We start from the raw sequence: 18,165 nt of genomic DNA on the forward strand, positions 1-18,165 counted from the left end.
TTAGTTTCTCAGCTTTACTAAACCTTTTCCTTTTATGTAGATACCTCCTATACAATGGATTTTCAACATTCCTGACACCTGAGCCCCATCTCTTCAATTCTTTCTGTTAGTCTTTCTAAGTCGACCTTTCAGATGAACTTCCCTTAAGGTGTTATTCTGAGTTGAGGGGCCTAGTCCTCCTTTCAGTTCCTTCCAGACCCAGGAGAATTTGTCTACCATCATTCTAGATAAGTATCTTCTCTGTCCTGGAAGATGTTCAAGGCTTACCTAGAATCCCTATCTTCTTTTTTCATTTGTGAGAGCATTTCTGCCTAACTAGGGCCAGAGGAAAGGGTTCATAAATCAATCTCTCTCTCTTTTAGGATGTAAGAAGCCAGTATCTGCCTCAGGAAAGGAAATGGATTGGGCACAGATGGCATGTCACAGATGTCTGGTGTACCTGGGGGATTTGTGTAAGAATCTGCCCTTTTAATTTTCACTGTTCTGGGCTACAGGAAAGGCACTATTTGCTTCAATTGTCGTTATCACCTTATATGTGATTAGAGAGCAAGAAAAACAGTATTTCCTCTGTTGGCTTTCTCATCAGTTCGCTTACAGTGATCCTCTTTTACCATCCTCCCATAAATCAGAGAGGATCATTGAGTATGGGAAAAGGCCTTTCAGCTTCAAGGTCATCAGGATGGTCACTGTTTTCAGTAGTTGTTAGAAAGATGAGGGCTTGCTTTTATCCTTATCTCCTAGAAACTTTAGCATAAAGCTCAGTGAGCCCTTATGTACCTGACAAATGTTTCTAAGAGTGGTAAAGTTAGCCGGGTACTGGTGGCTCACGCCTGTAATCCTAGCTACTCAGGAAGCTGAGATCTGAGCATCACGGTTCAAAGCTATCCTGGGCAGGAAAGTCTGTGAGACTCTGAACTCGGCTTGGGTGCTGTCTCTGTGCTCTTCAGCTCAAGGCAAGCACGCTACTGCTTGAGCCACAATGCCACTTCCGGTTTTCTAGTGGTTTAGTGGAGATTAGAGTCTCACGGACTTTTCTTCCCGGGCTGGCTTTGAACTGTGATCCTCAGATCTCAGTCTCCTGAGTAGCTAGGATTACAGGCGTGAGCTACCGGCGCCCGGCTTCTGTGAGACAGTTATCTCCAATTAACCACCAGAAATTCGGAAGTGGCACTGTGGTTCAAGTGGTAGAGCTCTCTCCTTGAGCTGAAGAGCTAAGAGATAGTGCCCAGGTGCCAGAGTTCAAGCCCTACGACTGACCAAAAAAAAAAAAAAAAAAAAAGGAAAGGTTGTCTTGTGCTGGGTGCTTGTGGCTCATACCTATAATCCTAGCTACTAAGAAGACTGAGATCTGAGGGTCACAGTTTGAAGCTGGCCTGGTCAGAAAAGTTCTGTGAGACTCTTATCTCCAGTTAATCACCAAAAAGCCAGAAATGGAGATGTGATGCAGGTGATAGAGCACCAGCCTTGAGCAAAAAACAAAGGGACAGTACCTGAGCCCTGAGTTCGAGCCCCCGTAACAGCACATACAAAAAGTGGTCTGCAGTTTTCATACATTCCTGCCTCATTAGGCTGCTGTTGTATCTTTTATTGACCTGAGGTTCCTTTTATCCTTGCCCTAAGCCCATTCCTGGTCTCATGGTTCTTGAGTGCAGAGTGGCCAACTATTGCATTTTAGTGGACCAGTATATCCTTAGCAATGTCTTCCCTATAGAATTGTTCAGTTGTATTCCCGAGCCAAATGTCAGAGGTCTTTTCAAGCCATTATATATGCTGCAGCTCCCCTTGAGAAGAGATAATAAAGAAGAGTTAGTCAAGTGCTGATGTACCTTAGTTCAGAGCTAGCTAGAGAAGATAACTCTGTGAAACTCTAAAAAGCAAAAAAGCTGGGCTGGAGTATGGCTCAAGTGATAGAATGCCAGCCATGAGTACAAAAGCCAAGCAAAAATATAAAGTCCTAAGTTCAAGCTCTGGTACTTAAAAAAAAAAGAGCTGAGCAGTTTTCCCATAGTCACATAGGACTATACCAGAGATCCCACAAACTGCCTCCTCCCTTATGTCCCTTCTTCTCGAGAGGGTTTTCTAAATTCTGAAATCGTATTTTCCTTTTTCTTTCTCTTCCTATAGCACGCTATCAGAATGAATTGGCTGGTGTAGACACTGAGCTTCTAGCTGAGAGATTTTACTACCAAGCCCTTTCAGTAGCTCCCCAGATTGGTAAGTAAACCCTTACTGGAGCTTCAGCACCAATAGCAATTCGAGTAAGAAGACAATACTAATAAAATTGAAGGCCACTCGCTTACTTCCTTTTGATCCTTGCCACCCTAAGCTCTCTTATATTGCATGTATCATATATATTCTCTAGAAGTATACACTCAGAGGGTAGCTCGGTCCCCCTTATCCAAAGTCTTTTGAAAGAATACATCAACTCTCCCCACAGGAGGTGCAGTGAGAGAAGGGATATGATTCTATTACAGGGAAAGATATACATACATGCAAAGAGGTTAAAAAAAAAAAAAACGGAGCTGAGCGAGTTCAGCATGCTCTTGGGAAAAGCTGGAAGCTGAAGGAGTATGTTCCATCAGTTTAGGTAAACTTTGGCAAACCAAGCAAGAATAGGCTGGTAGATGAAGAGAGATTAGTAACCCTGAAGGAACAATATTAAGATGCATATCACCTGAGATACCAGTATCACTTCCAAAACTGAGATACCAGTATCACTTCCAGGCCCAGCTCTTGTCTCATAAGTTGTCTAATGGTTAGCATTGGTTGGGCCTGAGAGCTTTAACTAAAAATTATAGCCTTAGAATTGATTTTTTTTTTCTCTGTAGGAATGCCCTTCAACCAACTGGGTACCCTTGCAGGCAGCAAGTATTATAATGTGGAAGCCATGTATTGCTACCTGCGATGGTGAGTAATTGCCAGTTCTCTCCCGTTTTCATGTCCACATGGTCCCTGCTTCTTTTTCTGTCTTCTCTTTCTCCAGCTCCTGGCTAAGATAGATAGGGAAATGCTAGATTGAGAGTTTCTCCACTATCAAAGACTGTGTGTGTGTGTGTGTGTGTGTGTGTGTGTGTGTGTGTGTGTGTGTGTGTGTGTGTGTGTGTGTGTGTGTGTGTGTGTGTGTGTGTGTGTGTGTGTATGTCATGGGGCTTGAACTCTAGGCGTGTGTGTGTGTGGAACCACAGTGCCACTTCTGGTTTTCTAGTGGTTTTTTGGAGGAGATAAGAGTCTCACGGACTTTCCTGCCCAGGCTGGCTTTGAACCACGATCCTCAGATATCAGCTTGAGAGTTTCTCCACTATCAAAGACTCTGTGTGTGTGTGTGTGTGTGTGTGTGTGTGTTTGTAGGTCGTGGGGCTTGAACTATAGGCGTATGTGTGTGTGTGTGTGTGTGTGTGTGTGTGTGGAGTCTCACGGACTTTCCTGCCCAGGCTGGCTTTGAACCACGATCCTCAGATATCAGCTTCCTGAGTAGCTAAGATTACAGGTGTGAGCCACCGGCGCCCGGCTGTCCAAGACTCTTAACAGAGTCCTGCTGCCTTTCACAGAGCCAGGTGGATTTATAGACATTTCAGCAAATATGCTATCATATATTAAATACAGGATTGCTATTGTCCTGAAGAAGGAATACATTTGATACAGTAATAGAATGTTATGAAGTGGCCTATGAAAAAAACTTCAGAGTTCTAGAGTTTCAATTTTTTTTGGCAGTACTAGGGTTTGAACTCTGTCTTATGCTTGTTAGATTGGTTGTTCTACCACTTGATTCACACTTCCAGATATGAGCTTCAGTGTTTAAATGTGATGACACAGCATGGAGGAACTAGCTTAGCATCAGGGTGTATCGGTGCTTCCCCTTTAACTCTGCTTCTGACCTTTAACTCTTAGAATAAAAAAAAGTGGGAGGGCTCAGGTGGTAAAGCACCAGCCAATGATCATATACCAAGTTCAATCCTGGTCTTAGACAAAAAAAAAAATTAGGGCACCCAAAGTTGCTGAGGCTTAGTGTACTGAGTCACCAGAACTAAGTGTACAAGAGACTTAAAGTTAAGTCAGAGTGTCACTGATGAAATTGTAGTGAAGAAACCTCATTGTTGCCATCTACCAAGGTGAAAGTACTCAAGGAATTAAATCAAGCTGGATACTGGTGGCTCATGCCTGTAATCCTAGCTACTCAGGTGATTGAGATCTTAGGGTCAAGGTTTAAAGGTAACCCTGGTAGGAAAGTCTGTGAGATTTATCTCCAATTAACCAAAAAGCTAGAAGTGTAGCTGTGGTTCAAATGGTAGAGCACTAGCCTTGAGTAAAAATGTTCAGGGACAACACCTAGTCCCTGAGTTCAAGCCTTAGGATTGGCACAATAAATAAATAAATAATGAAGCCAAATCATTCCCAAAGTAAGTTATTGAATGAGCTAGGCCTCAGTAGAGGTGTTCATAGCTTAAGTGGTCAAATACAGAAGTGTATTCAGATAATAAAATGGCCAAACGTTGATGTATATATAAAGCACCAAACTATTTCATTCTGCTTTATAATTCTATGTGGTCCTTGGTTCACTTGGTCATGGAAACCTGTTGCCTGTATTTATGAAATATTAACTGTTAAGTGCATTTCCTCCTCTTCTACATCAGTGCAAACTGAATTTTGATAATAGACCATCATTTGTTTCTATTCCTTTATTACACTCATTAAGTTTGCTTTAGAATGAGTCACTTTTAAAATAGAGCAAGCAAGTCCAAGTGTGGGAGGTACCCAATAAACCTACCTTAATATTCTAAACAATTCTGTCTCACTGTTTATGAGTTAGGTACTTGGGCAGGGCTCAATAGGGGAATTCTCTCCTTTCATTGGTATTGTCTAGGCTTAGTCACTGGAATTCACCTTATCTGGAGGTCTAGTCCAACTACTCTATATAATCTACTCTGAGCTTCTTTTGCTCAAGGCTAGCACTCTACCTCTTGAACCACAGTGCCACCTCCCATCTTTTTCTGTTTATGTGCTACTGAGGAATCGAACCCAGGCCTTCATGCATGCTAGGGAAGCACTCTACCACTAAGCTACATTCCCAGCCCGATTTTTTTTTTTTGAATGCCAGTCCTGAGGCTTGATCTCAGGGCCTGGGTTCAGTTTCTGAGCTTTTTTGTTCAAGGCTACCATTCTACCACTTAAGCCACAGCTCCACTTCTGTCTTTTTGGTGGTTAATTGGAGATAAGAGCCTCACAGACTTTCTTGCCTGGCTGGCTTTGAACCGTGATTCTCAGATCTCAGATTCCTGAGTAGTGGATTACAGGTGTAAGCCACCAGTACCTAGCTGTAGATGGACTTCTTATACAATGGCTCAAGGTTACAAGTACTGAACAGTGACCTAAGAGAACTGGAAGAAGGATCTGCAAGTTTCATAGGGCTTTTACCTCCAGTCCTATAATACTTTGTTTCTCAAAGCTGTTGTATAGCTCTTCTTCCTTGCCACAGGATTTAAGGAGGGAAAGGTTCAGATCCTAGGTTTCAATAGAAAGATTATCAAAGAATTTGTGACTACTTTGTAGTTACCACAGAAATATATTTCTTGGGGTGTGTTTGTGTTATTTACTTTAGTTTTATGTCATAATAGGATAGAGTACAGGGTCTCACATTTACTAAGTAGGTACTTTACCACTTAGGAATGCACTCAGGGGCTGGGAAGGTGGCTCAGTGGTAGAGCGCTTGCCTTGCATGCCTGAGGCCCTGGGTTTGATTCCTCAGCACCACATAAGCAAAAAGAAAAAAGCTGGAAGTGGTGCTGTGGCTCAAGTGGTAGAGTTCTAGCCTTGATCTGAAGAGCTGAGGGACAGCACCCAGGCCCAGAGTTCAGGCCCCACAACCGGAACCCCCCCAAAAAAAAAAAAAAAAAAGGAATGCACTCAGGCCTTTTGTATTTAGTGCATTTTATGGGTTTTTCTAAATAAAAAAATTTTTTCTTCCTGGGCATTGGTAACTTATGCCTGTAATCCTAGCAACTCAGGAGGCTGAGATCTGAGCATCTGAAGCCAGCCCAGAGCCTAGTCAGGAAAGTCAGTGAGACTCTTATCTCCAATAAACCACTAGGAAAAAAACCGGAAGTGGCATTGTGGCTCAAGAAGTAGAGTGCTCACCTAGAGCTGAAGAGCTGAGGGATAGAGTTCAAGCCCAGAGTTCAAGCCCCACGACCTGAAAAAAAAAAAAAAAGCCAGAAGTAGAGCTGTGGCTAAAGTGGTAGAGTGCTAGCTTTCAGCATAAAAGCTCAAAGCCAGGGTTCAGGCCTTGAATTATCAAGCTCCAGGATCAGCACCAAAAGAAAAAAAAAATTAGTATACAAGAGTTTTCAATTCAAAATATCAATTTATGAGTATAGTGCACGTTGATCAGTGTCACCCTTGTTTATTTTTTCTGGGAATTGAGCCCAGGGTCTTAAGTATATGTTCTGCCACTAAGCTACATTCCAGCCCCAATGTATTTTTCTATATTCTTTTCTTTTTCCACATTTTTTTTTTTCCTGTCAGTCATGGGGCCTGAACTCTGGGCCTGAGCACTGTCCCTCAGCTCTTCAGCTCAAGGCTAGTGCCCTTCCACTTGCCTAGACTTAATAGCTAACCCCTGTATCTCCTTTAGCATCCAGTCAGAAGTGTCCTTTGAGGGAGCTTATGGGAACCTCAAGCGGCTCTATGATAAGGCAGCCAAAATGTACCACCAGCTGAAGAAGTGTGAGACTCGGAAACTGTCTCCCAGCAAAAAGCGGTAAGGGAGCCTGTGGTGAGGAGGGGCTTTCTGTAACTACTGTAGTAGGACCACAGGGACTGTGGAGCCATTCATTGTGTACTTTGGACTCCTCTCATTTCAGATGTAAAGACATTAAAAGGTTGCTGGTGAACTTTATGTACCTGCAGAGCCTCTTGCAGCCCAAAAGTAGGTAAGTGGAGGTGTGACAAGGCAAGCGCTCAAAGCCCTCAGTTGAAGCTCCAGTATCAGCATAAAACTAAAGAGCAAGAGTAGGAACTTTGTCCAGTGAGCCCTAGCCATGATTGTTGCTTTTCATGGGCTTTTGAATTCTGCCTTCCACTAGAAATTCTCTAGCCCTTAGAGAACAGTTAGTTTTATGTTGGTGCTCCTTGCTGTTTTGCCCTAACCCCCTAGTGGTTCATACTCTGACATAGTGAGTGTTAATAGGTGTTGAAGGAGTAACTGAATAGGAAACTTTCCCACACCCTTCCCATGTTATTGTTTGTGCTTTATGTTTTTTTTTTTTTTTCTGAAATGCTTGCAGAGCCTTGCACATGTTAGACAATACCCTTCCACTGAGCTGCATCTTCATTGTCTTCTTTTGAAATCAGTATTAGCACTGTCCTCACCCCACTCTGAAGTCTACTCTGCCTAATCCCTTAGTCTCTCCCCCATGCCCATGCCCCCATAGGGTACTTGGGACTTTGTGCCTGTCAGGAAAGTACATTCCCACTCAGCTGGATCCCAGCCTTTTCTCTGAATGTTGTATTGCCTACTCTTTATCTCTTTCAACTCTGCCACTGATCTTTGCTGTTATTTTTTTTCTTCCATAGCTCCATAGACTCAGAGCTGACCTCACTTTGCCAGTCTGTCCTGGAAGACTTCAATCTCTGTCTCTTCTACCTGCCCTCTTCACCCAACCTCAGCCTGGCCAGTGAGGATGAAGAGGAGTATGAGAGTGGATATGCTTTCCTTCCTGACCTGCTCATCTTTCAGATGGTCATCATTTGCCTTATGGGTGTACACAGCTTAAAGAGAACAGGTAACTTTCCCTATGTCCCTTTCTTCCTCACTGGGGTCCTCACTGCACTTTCCCACAGCTGTTTATTCATGAATTTCTCTTCACAAGCAATTCTTTCACTGCTTGTATCGCCACCTGTCTTTGGAAAGTAAGAGTCAAGAGACCCACTCTATAAGACCTCCTGTGAATGAACAAAGGGAGCCATGTATTTCCTTCCATTCTTCCCTACTCTGTCATAGATTTTCACACACTTGGCCAAGATTCACGTCACCATACTTTGTTTATGACCTACACAGAATTCAGATCTTGCTGTCCAGGGCATTGATGTCTCTAGAAACCTTTTTGGCAAAGGTCTATGTAGAGCAATATGGAAGGGAGGGAGTGGCAGGGCTGAATATGAAGACTCTTGGTTTATCAGGAAAAGCCTCAAAGCCAGGTAAGGAGAGCCAGAACAGGAGGTATTCTTTCGTGAAGGGTACACAGGATGAATTGTTTAATTCACAGATGTGGGATAGATGGCCCTCATCAAAGCCCTGGACCCCCTAATGTTTGCTTTCCTGGCTTCAGGATCCAAGCAGTACAGTGCAGCCATTGCTTTCACCTTGGCCCTTTTCTCCCATCTTGTCAATCATGTCAACATACGGCTGCAAGCTGAGCTAGAAGAAGGAGAGAACCCTGTCCCAGCATTCCAGAATGATGGCACAGGTAAGACAGCAGGAAAAGTCCTGACTGAAAAAGTTGGCCTGGGGCATGAGGAATAAGGAAGGGAATTCAGTTTTGGTGGTGAGATAGTGTAACAAGAATTTTCAGGCCCCAATTTTTTCCTTTACTCTACCTGACCACTTCCCATCCACAGATGAACCAGACTCCAAGGAACCAGGGGACAAAGAGGAGGAACTGGATCCAGAGCCTCCTCCCACAGCCCAAGTGGGTGAGGGCCGAAAGAGCCGTAAGTTTTCTCGACTCTCCTGCCTCCGTCGCCGCCGTCACCACGCACCCAAAGCTGGTGATGACAGTGACCTGAGTGAAGGCTTTGAATCGGACTCAAGCCATGACTCAGCCAGGGCCAGTGAGGGCTCAGATAGTGGCTCTGACAAGAGTCTGGAAGGGAGGGGCACAGCTTTTGATGCAGAGACAGACTCAGAAATGAACAGCCAGGAGTCTCGATCAGACCTGGAAGATATGGAAGATGAGGACGGGACACAGTCCCCAGCCATCGAGCCCCCTCGGGCCAGATCGGAGGCTTCTGATTCCCTCAATGGACCTCTGGGTCCCAGTGAAGCTAGCATTGCCAGCAATTTGCAAGCCATGTCCACTCAGATGTTCCAGACCAAGCGCTGCTTCCGACTGGCTCCTACCTTTAGCAACCTGCTCCTCCAGCCCACTGCTTCCGAATCTCACAACTTGTCTGGCTGTAGACCCTGTGTCAATGGAGATGTGGACAAACCCTCAGAACCAGGTACCTGGGTTTCTCTGTATCCTCTTGCTCTGTCCCACACCTTCCATTCTATAGGCCTTACTTGGGAGAAGCCACTTCATTGTGGGAGTAACCTCTCATTTCTATTCTTAAGGCTTTATCTTTGGTCCTCTGCCTGTAGTGTAGCCTGAGAGGTTTTTGTTTTTTTTCCCCCCTCAGTGTCTACTTCCTCATTTCCAGCATTCAGTGCATTTCCTTTCTTATTCTTCTCCCAGTCCACGTTTCCCTCTGGGTTTGGGAATCTTCCCCTCAGAATTGAACTTTTCCTCCATGCTATCTGGACCCTCCAAGGCTTTTGGAAGCTAGATACCTGCCCCTCTCTGGGTGATAGATCAGTGAGACTGCTTTCCTGAGAATCTTCTTTGTAGAAGCAGCAACAGCAAGCATTTATTGAGCCTACTTTGTGCCAGACACTAGGCTGAATGCTTCTATGCCTTGTTTTTTTTGGTTTTGTTTTTTGGGTCTGGTCGTGGGGCTTGAACTCTGGGCCTGGGCGCTATCCCTCAGGTCTTCAGCTCAAGGCTAGCACTCTACCACTTGAGCCACAGTGCCACTTCTGGCTTTTTTCTTTTTGCTTATGTGGTGCTGAGGAATCGAACCCAGGGCCTCAGGCATGCAAGGCAAGCACTCTGCCACTGAGCCACCTTCCCAGTCCCTCTATGCCTTGTTTTATTTTCAACTTTATTTTTTCTAATTAAGTTTTTTTTTTTTGGGGGGGGGGGTCCGGTCATGAGGCCTGAACTCTGGGCCTGGACACTGTCCCTCAGCTCTTCAGCTCAAGGCCAGCGCTCTACCACTTGAGCCACAGCACCACTTCTGGCTTTTTTCTTTTTGCTTATGTGATGCTGAGGAATCGAACCCAAGGCCTCATGCATTCAAGGCAAGCGCTCTACCACTGAGCCACCTTCCCAGCCTCTCTATGCCTTGTTTTATTTTCAACTTTTTTTTTTTTTTAATTAAGTTTTTTATCGATCGTGGGGCTTGAACTCTGGGCTTGGGTGCTGCCCCTGCTCTCTTCAGCTCAAGGCAAACGCTCTACCACTTGAGCCACAGCGCCACTTCTGGTTTTCTGATGGTTATTTGGAGATAAGAGTCTCACAGAGTTTCCTGCCTGGGCTGGCTGGTTTTGAACCGTGATCCTCAGATCTCAGCCTCTTGAGTAGCTTGGATTATAGGCATGAGCCGCCAGCCAGCACCCAGCTCCGTGAAATTCTTATCTCCAATTAAACCATCAGAAAACTGGAAGTGGTACTGTGTCTCAAGTGATAGAGCACTTGCCTTGAGCTGAAGAGCTCAGGGACAGTGTCCAGGCCCCTAGTTCAAGCCCCACAACCGACCAAAAAAAAAAAAAAAAAATCAAAATCTGAGACATGAGATTTGAAGCCACCCAGGCAAACAAATCCTCAATCCTTTTACCTGAAAATTTTTTATTTTAGCCAGGTGCTGGTGGCTCATGCCCATAATCCTAGCTGCTCAGGAGGCTGAGATCTGAGGATCATGGTTCAAAGCCAGCCCTGGTAGGAAAGTCCATGAGACTCTTTATCTCCAATTAACCACCAGAAAACCGGAAGTGGCGCTGTGCTTAAGTTGAGCTAAAGAGCTCAGGAACTGTGCCCAGGCCCAGAATTCAAGACACATGACCAACCCCTCCCCCTCAAAAAAAAAATGTGTGTGTGTGTGTGTATGTGTGTATTTTATTTTTTGCTGGTCCTGGGGCTTGAACTCAGGGCCTGGGCTCTGTCTCTGAGCCTTTCTGTGCTCAAGGCTAACATTCTATAACTTGACCCACAGCACCACTTCCAACTTTTTCTGAGTAGTATATTGGAGATAAGGGTCTCACGGACTTTTCTGCCTGGGCTGGCTTCCAACCTTGATCTTCAGATCTCAGCCTCCTGAGTAGCTAGGATTACAGGCATGAGCCACCAGCACCTGGCTCAGAATCTTATTTATTACTGTGTCTGCAATACCTAACAGATTGCCTAGAACAAGGAGTGAAACTTAAGAATTTTGTAAAGGTGAAAGAAATGCTGAAGTTGTTTTTGAGAAAGGTGAGGTGACCTGCCCAGTGTTCTGACTAACAAAGTAGAAGGACTAGAAGTTAAGATAAATTGTTTTGACCCTAGCCCTCTTGCTTTTGATCACCATGCCTTCTAGCACAGAATAGGTACTTCATAAACGCTGGTCAAAGTGCCAATGTGGCTCAACTTGTAGAGTGCTAGTCTTTTTTTTGGTGGGTCATGGGGCTTGAACTCTGGGCTTGGGCGCCATCCCTCAGCTCTTCAGCTCAAGGTGAGCGCTCTACTGCTTGAGCCACAGCGTCACTTCTGGTTTTCTAGTGGTTCTTATTGGAGATCAGAGTCTCACAGACTTTCTTGCCTGGGCTGGCTTTGAACTGTGATCCTCAGATCTCAGCCTCCAGAGTAACTAGGATTACAGGCGTGAGCCACCAGCACCCAGCTACTAGTCTTGAGCACAGAGAGACACAGGGACTGTGCCTAGGCCCTAAGTTCAAGTCTCAGGATTGGCAAAAACAAACAAATATTGATCAAGTGAATAGCTGTAGACCAACCTCACTAATTAGCTTGAGTCTGACATAATCACTAAAGGGCACCAGGCCCTTTCTTTAAAGGGAACAAATTAGTAGGTGTGGAACAGTTAATTGGCAGGGATCTGAAAATGTATTTCTCACCTCTCATATCAGAATTCTCAGAAGAATGAATGGAGTGGGAGTATACTGCAATGCTCAGACCTGTTGCCAAGCACTTTTTTTTTTTTTACCCTAGTTCTCTCTCCTATCTCCACCCCAGCCTCTGAGGAGGGCTCTGAGTCAGAAGGGAGTGAGTCCAGTGGACGCTCATGTCGCAATGAACGAAGTCTCCAGGAGAAACTGCAGGTCCTGATGGCTGAGGGTCTGCTTCCTGCTGTGAAAGTCTTCCTGGACTGGCTGAGGACTAACCCTGACCTCATTGTCGTGTGTGCACAGGTATTTACTCTTACCTTCTGCCTTTTTTAGGTCCCAGGGTGTTAGAGAAGGAGATAAGCTGGGAGGGGACTTGGTAGCCCATCAGATGGTGTCAAGCATTTACCTGGGCTGTGCTCTGATACATTTTACAGGGAAGGTGTAGGCATTCCTTGACCTAAGAGCCCATGGCCAGAACATAAGAGAGCTGCTTATTCTACTTTAAATTCTCAATGTCTGGCCATGATGATAATGATGACAAGGTTATGTTCAAGGGCCAAATTCAGTAAATACTAAAGGACCCAGACAGGGAGAGACACCAAGTAGAGGAGAACAAGAGAAGAGATGGAGACTTGGGGCAAAGTTTGAGGTTCTAGGCAGGAGCAGCAGTTCAGGGAGATTCATATAACAGGAGCCATTGGTATTAGGCTTTTCACCATGATGGCTGGGGTCATGGCCACCACCTGTTTTTCCTCCTCAGATTCAGACTCAGACTTGAGCCCCTCATTCCCAGAAGCTTATATTGAGAGACTGCTGCTTTCTTCTCACTTGTCCTGCTGTGAGAGACCTTTTTCCATATTGGTCACTCCTTTCTCTAGATGAGAGTTTGGGTCAGGGCCAGACACATCCTTGGGTGTGTTACTCTGTCTGAAGACTGCTGGTTACTCAGTCATTAGTCATAGAGGAGGTGTGGGTTACATCTGGAGAGCTGTCCCAGGATGGCACATACAGAGCTGAAAGTAAAGTTTCTACTAGACAAAAAGAAGACACCTCAGTTCTCCCTACTATCCAGGTCTTGTAAGCTCTTCCTGGAATATCCCTATCTTCTCTTTGTGAAGTGATCAACTGGTGAAAAGATTCAGCAAGGCTCCATGGTCCCCTTTTTTCATCCTCATAGATCTAGCCCTCAGTTTTCAAATATTTCATAAGCTCCTTCATCTCTCTCTTGTTTTTTGGTTTTTTTTTTTGCCAATTCTGGGGCTTGAACTCAGGGCTTAGGCACTGTCCTTGAGCTTCTTTTGCTCAAGGCTAGCATTCTACCATTTGAGCCCCAGCCCCACTTCTAGACTTTTCTGTTTATGTGGTACTGAGGAATCGAACCCAGGGCTTCATGCATGCTAGGCAAGCACTCTACCACTAAGCCACATTTTCAGCACCTCTTTTGTTATTTTCTTATCAAGTCCCTACAGACCTCTAAACACAGTCCCAGGTCCTCCAACTGCTTGTCTTGCTCACTGCTGTTTCCATTACTGTCCCTGGCTGAAGGCCTGTTCTTCCCTCTCTTCCCAGAGCTCTCAAAGTTTGTGGAATCGCCTGTCTGTCTTGCTGAATCTATTGCCAGCTGCTGGTGAACTTCAGGAGTCTGGTGAGTGGGGCCCTGGCCCTGCCTTTTCCTTCCCCTCTCCCTCATTGGCTCCACCACGCCTGGGATAAGGAGGTTAATGGGACTTGTGATCCAACTCCTTAGCACACAGAACTCATTGTGTGGTCTCGGCTTCTCCAGTTTCCACCCCAACACTGCCTTATTGTAGGCAAGCACCCAGTCTGCGGGGTTGTATGCTCCCTGGGGAAGGAGTAGGGTGGGCAAGAGCTGAGTGAGAGGAGCCTAGGAGCCACACCTGTCACTGCTGTTACTTTTCTGCTTGTAAGCACAGAGTTGACATTGACCTCCAGAGCTCATCCCCTCCTGCTGTCTTCCAAATGGAAAATTTACCTCCTCTTAACACCTGAGACTCAGCAAGAGATGTTTGGTTCTTAGAGCCCCTTCTCTCATTTCCATTTAGTTTGAGCTGTCATTCTTCCATCCTTCTGTTTTGTTCCTCTGACCTTCCAGCTTATAAAGAGCTCTACATGACTGGCCTTGTATCTGTCTCCCCTTCCCTCAGTCCATTTTTCCCTCACCCATACTAAGGCTGTGTCCTGTTTGATCAGTCTGGTAATTCCCAGTGAGAAAGCTTTGTTCTCTTTACTGGGAGTTCTCCAGGGCAGATCTGATATGTTCTCTCTCTGCTCAGGCCTGGTCTTGTGTCGGGAGGCCCAAGATCTTCTTGAAAGTTGTGAACTGCCTGAACTTCCTGCTAGCCTCCTGCTCCCAGAGGACATGGCACTTCGCAACCTGCCTCCTCTCCGGGCTGCTCACAGACGCTTTAACTTTGACACGGATCGACCCCTGCTCAGCACCTTAGAGGAGGTGAAGATTTCTTTTTATGCTACAAGTTCTGTGTTAGACACATACAGCAACAGAACAGAGCTGTGGACAAGAACCTCCCTCCCATGAAGACAGGGAGAATCCTCAGGGGTGCCAGCTGTGGCTCTTTTCTTTCCTTGTCTTACCAGGCGTCCTTTAAAGATGGTTTGTGGGTAGTTTCTCCTATTATAGAACCATTTTGTTTCTCCAGAGGACAGAAAAAGTCAATTATTAGGCCTAGAAATTTTTATCAGCTTTCTAGGTCAACCTTCTAAACTGAACATCGAACAACAATAGAAAGTTAGAGCTAGAAGGGATGTGCTGGCCACTTAGTCCGGCAACTTTCACTCTTATATTTGTCACCACATAGGCCATCTGGGGGCAGCAGAGGGAAGCTAAGCAGAAAGACCACCCATTCTCTTTGGTCCTCTGGCTGCCTCTCTTTTAGCCAGAGCAGCTTTAATTATAATCTGTTTTGTATTATTTATTTATTTATCGTGGGTCTTGAGAACTCTGGGTCTGGGCACTGTCCCTCAGCTCTTCAGCTCAAGGTTAGTACTCTACCACTTGAGCCACAGGGCCACTTTCTCTGTTTTGTATTTTAAAGTTCTAGGTAAGATTTTTATTTTTTCTGGTCCTGGGACTTGAATTCAGGGCTTGGGCACTGCCCCTGAGCTTTTGTGCTTAAGGCTAGTACTCTACCACTTGAGCCACAGATCTACTTCCAGCTGGTTTTTGTTTTTGTTTTGTTTTTGTTTTCCCAGTCCTAGGGCTTGAACTCAGGGCCTGGGCACTGTCTCTGAACTTCTTTGACTCAAGGCTAGTACTTTACCACTGAGCCACAGTGCCACTTCTGGCTTTTTTTTGTTTATGTGGTACTGAGGAATCAAACCCAGGGCCCTCATGCATGCTAGGCAAGCACTCTACCACGAAACCATATTCCCAGCCCTTCCAGCTGTTTTGGTAGTTTATTACAGATAAGAGCCTCATGGACTTCACTGCCCAGGCTGACTTTGTACCACTATCCCTAGATCTCAGCCTTCATTGGCTCCCAGTTAGAGTTTTATGAGAAAAGGATTTTTTTTCCTTTCTAAACAATAGTTGAGAAATTTTTATATAGTATAGTTCCCCTCATTTTATGTGTGAGGAACTGAGACAGAAAGATAGTTTTGGAACTCAGGTTTCCTTACTTCTGGCCCATTGCCCTTTGCTCTTTGTTCAGTGTGATCCTCTAGCAGTCTCCTTGACCTGCTGGCTTACTCCTTGGCAGAGGGTGTGCATTTCAGTGCTCTTTCCCACTCTATAGACTTCAAGCATTTCCAAAGAGCCCTTGCTGCCAACTGGCTAGGCCAGCAGGGAGGTAGGAAAGAAGGGGAGGCAAGAAGGTAATGTTCAGGAGTCGGGGTGGGGCAGGGCCAAAAGGGTACTGCTCTCATACTGGCTGGGCTCCTGTACCTTTTCACAGGCCGTGGTACGAATCTGCTGCATCCGCAGCTTTGGTCACTTCGTTGCCCGCCTACAAGGCAGTATCCTGCAGTTCAACCCAGAGGTTGGCATCTTTGTCAGCATTGCCCAGTCTGAACAAGAGAGTCTTCTGCAACAGGCCCAGGCCCAGTTCCGCATGGTGAGTCAGAACTTCTCCCTCTGGCAGCTCTCCTCCCATTAGGTTTCCTGGAAACCACAGTGAGATTCTCAGGTCCTCAAATAAGGACTGTGGAACAAGTTTGGGGAGCAGGGCTTCCTGAAGGAGCTCTCCCCCAGGTCTAAAGGATGGAGCTGGCAGACAGAGAGCACAGAGGCAGCAGGGTTCAGGACCTAACTTGGGTTTGAGGTCTATCTCAGTCACTTTGTGTTTTTAACTGTTTTTGTTTTTGTACTGTGAATGGAACCCAGGACATTGGACTTTTTAGGCAAGTGCTTTGCCACTGAATTACATCTGTGAGTGTGTGTGTATATGTGTGTGTGCGCGCCAGTCCTAGGGCTTGAACTCAGGACCTGAGCACTGAGATCCTCAAATCCCAGCCTTCTGAGTAGCTAGAGTTACAGGTTTGAGCTACCAGCTCTCCATCACTTTCTAGTCTGCAATTTGAGCAAGTACTGATCTTTTTTTTTTTCCCTTCAATTCAGTGAATCTTGGTAAGCTAGAATCCTTATTGGTTACGTGGGAATAATTAGAATCAATTTTGTGGGATTTTTGTGATGAGTAAATGAGAGTGCATATAAGCCACTTAACATATTCCTTGGGAGAGTATGTGTCTTTCCCTCCTTCTGTTTAAAAGGGATCAAAAGTAGGAAGGGAGGGGAAGAGAAGGTGTTCGGTATTAGGCACTACATAGGATCATGTCCCAGGTTGGAGATTCCATCCCACAGGGGCCCCAGAGAATAGGAAGTAGCCTGTGTACCTTCTTTTTCTACAAGGGCTTATTCAAAGCTTGCTTGATGCCAAACTTGTCAGTATTCTAGGCACTGTCTTACAGCAGTGGACAAGACAGTTCCTTCTCTTGTAGAGCCATTACTTGGTGAGCAACAATCAGATTTTCACACTGGAGTGTGCACAGCACTGGGCATGTTGTCCTCCTTGAGCTGACTGGCACTAGTACATTTGGGATGTTGGTGATTGATACAAAGAGTACAGCTCCTGTTCTCAGCCAGCCTCAAGGTTTCTTCTCCAATCTCCTCCCCCTTGTTCTTCCTTTTCCCATCTCTGGGCCAGCAGCTTCCCAGCCCTCTGTGCCTTTTTCCTGTTAGTGTTTCTACCAGACTGGGAAGGGGCCTCTGCTCCCCAGAAACTCCCTTCCTTGCTGTCTCATAAACAAACCTTTTGTGTTAAGCCTTTTATTGCTGTTCCATAGGGGGAGACACAGAGGGTTATAAAAATAGTTATGGGGAAGTTACACAGCTTCAAAAAATGTTTTTGCAGGCATTTCCTTTAGCTGAAAGCTCTTATAAACTGGAGGCTAGGGAGGGAGCAGTATCTACAAGCCCCTCTCCTGTGGGGAATGGAGACCACAGGTCGCACTGGACACAGGTTCTGCTGCCTCCTGCTCTGCCTAAGTCACTATTTCCTCCAGTAGCAGGAGTGTTTTCATTGTCACGTTGCCCCCTCTTTGTCATTCACTAGAAGCTTTTTGGGTACACAGTCTGTTTTGCACAGGATCTTACTTAGCCCTTGCAGTGGCCAGGTGACTGGTTGCTTTGCATCCTCATTTTGTATATTAGGGAAAAAATAAGCTGGGTGCCAGTGGCTCATGCGTGTAATCCTAGATACTCAGGATGCTGAGATCTGAGGATCATGGTAAAGCCAGGAAAGTCCGTGAGATTCTTTTTTTCTCTCTTTCTCGTTCTTTCTCTCTCTCTCTCTCTCTCTGTCTCTCTGTGTCTCTCTTTCTGTCTCTCTCTTTTTTTTTTGCCAGTCATAGGGCTTGGACTTAGGGCCTGGGCACTATCCCTGAGCTTCTTTTGCTCAATACTAGCACTCTACCACTTGAGCCACAACACCATTTCTGGCTTTTTCTGTTTATGTGGTACTGAGCAATTGAACCCAGGGTTTTCATGAATGCTAGGCAAGCACTCTACCACTAAGACACTTTTTCCCAGCTCAGAGGTTCTTTTTTTTTTTTTTGTCTGTTGTGGGCCTGAACTCTGGGCCTGGGCGCTGTCCCTCAGCTCTTCAGCTCAACGTTAGCCCTCTACCACTTGAGCCACAGCACCACTTCCGGCTTTTTACTTTTTGCTTATGTGGTGCTGAGGAATCAAACCCAGGGCCTCATGCATGCAAGGCAAG

General features: G+C 45.5%; 1 protein-coding gene across 2 annotated transcripts in view; it reads left to right on the forward strand.

Moving 5' to 3' along the window:
- The window catches only part of Smg5 (SMG5 nonsense mediated mRNA decay factor), a 36,754-nt gene that overhangs the window by 10,124 nt on the left and 8,465 nt on the right, over positions 1-18,165 (forward strand). The window contains exons 5-16 of one of the 2 annotated variants that reach the window (XM_042681639.1): positions 363-452; positions 2,125-2,214; positions 2,829-2,907; positions 6,629-6,754; positions 6,858-6,926; positions 7,570-7,778; positions 8,325-8,462; positions 8,614-9,216; positions 12,042-12,217; positions 13,484-13,559; positions 14,209-14,384; positions 15,847-16,005. In XM_042681639.1, coding sequence (XP_042537573.1) covers positions 363-452; positions 2,125-2,214; positions 2,829-2,907; positions 6,629-6,754; positions 6,858-6,926; positions 7,570-7,778; positions 8,325-8,462; positions 8,614-9,216; positions 12,042-12,217; positions 13,484-13,559; positions 14,209-14,384; positions 15,847-16,005 — 1,991 coding nt within the window. Of the gene's footprint in view, positions 1-362; positions 453-2,124; positions 2,215-2,828; positions 2,908-6,628; positions 6,755-6,857; positions 6,927-7,569; positions 7,779-8,324; positions 8,463-8,613; positions 9,217-12,017; positions 12,218-13,483; positions 13,560-14,208; positions 14,385-15,846; positions 16,006-18,165 lie in introns of both variants that reach the window. The other variant, XM_042681637.1, reaches the window with a different exon arrangement.

This window comes from Dipodomys spectabilis, unplaced genomic scaffold, assembly GCF_019054845.1.
Source record: "Dipodomys spectabilis isolate Male_0828 unplaced genomic scaffold, ASM1905484v1 ptg000069l, whole genome shotgun sequence".
NCBI lineage: Eukaryota > Metazoa > Chordata > Mammalia > Rodentia > Heteromyidae > Dipodomys > Dipodomys spectabilis.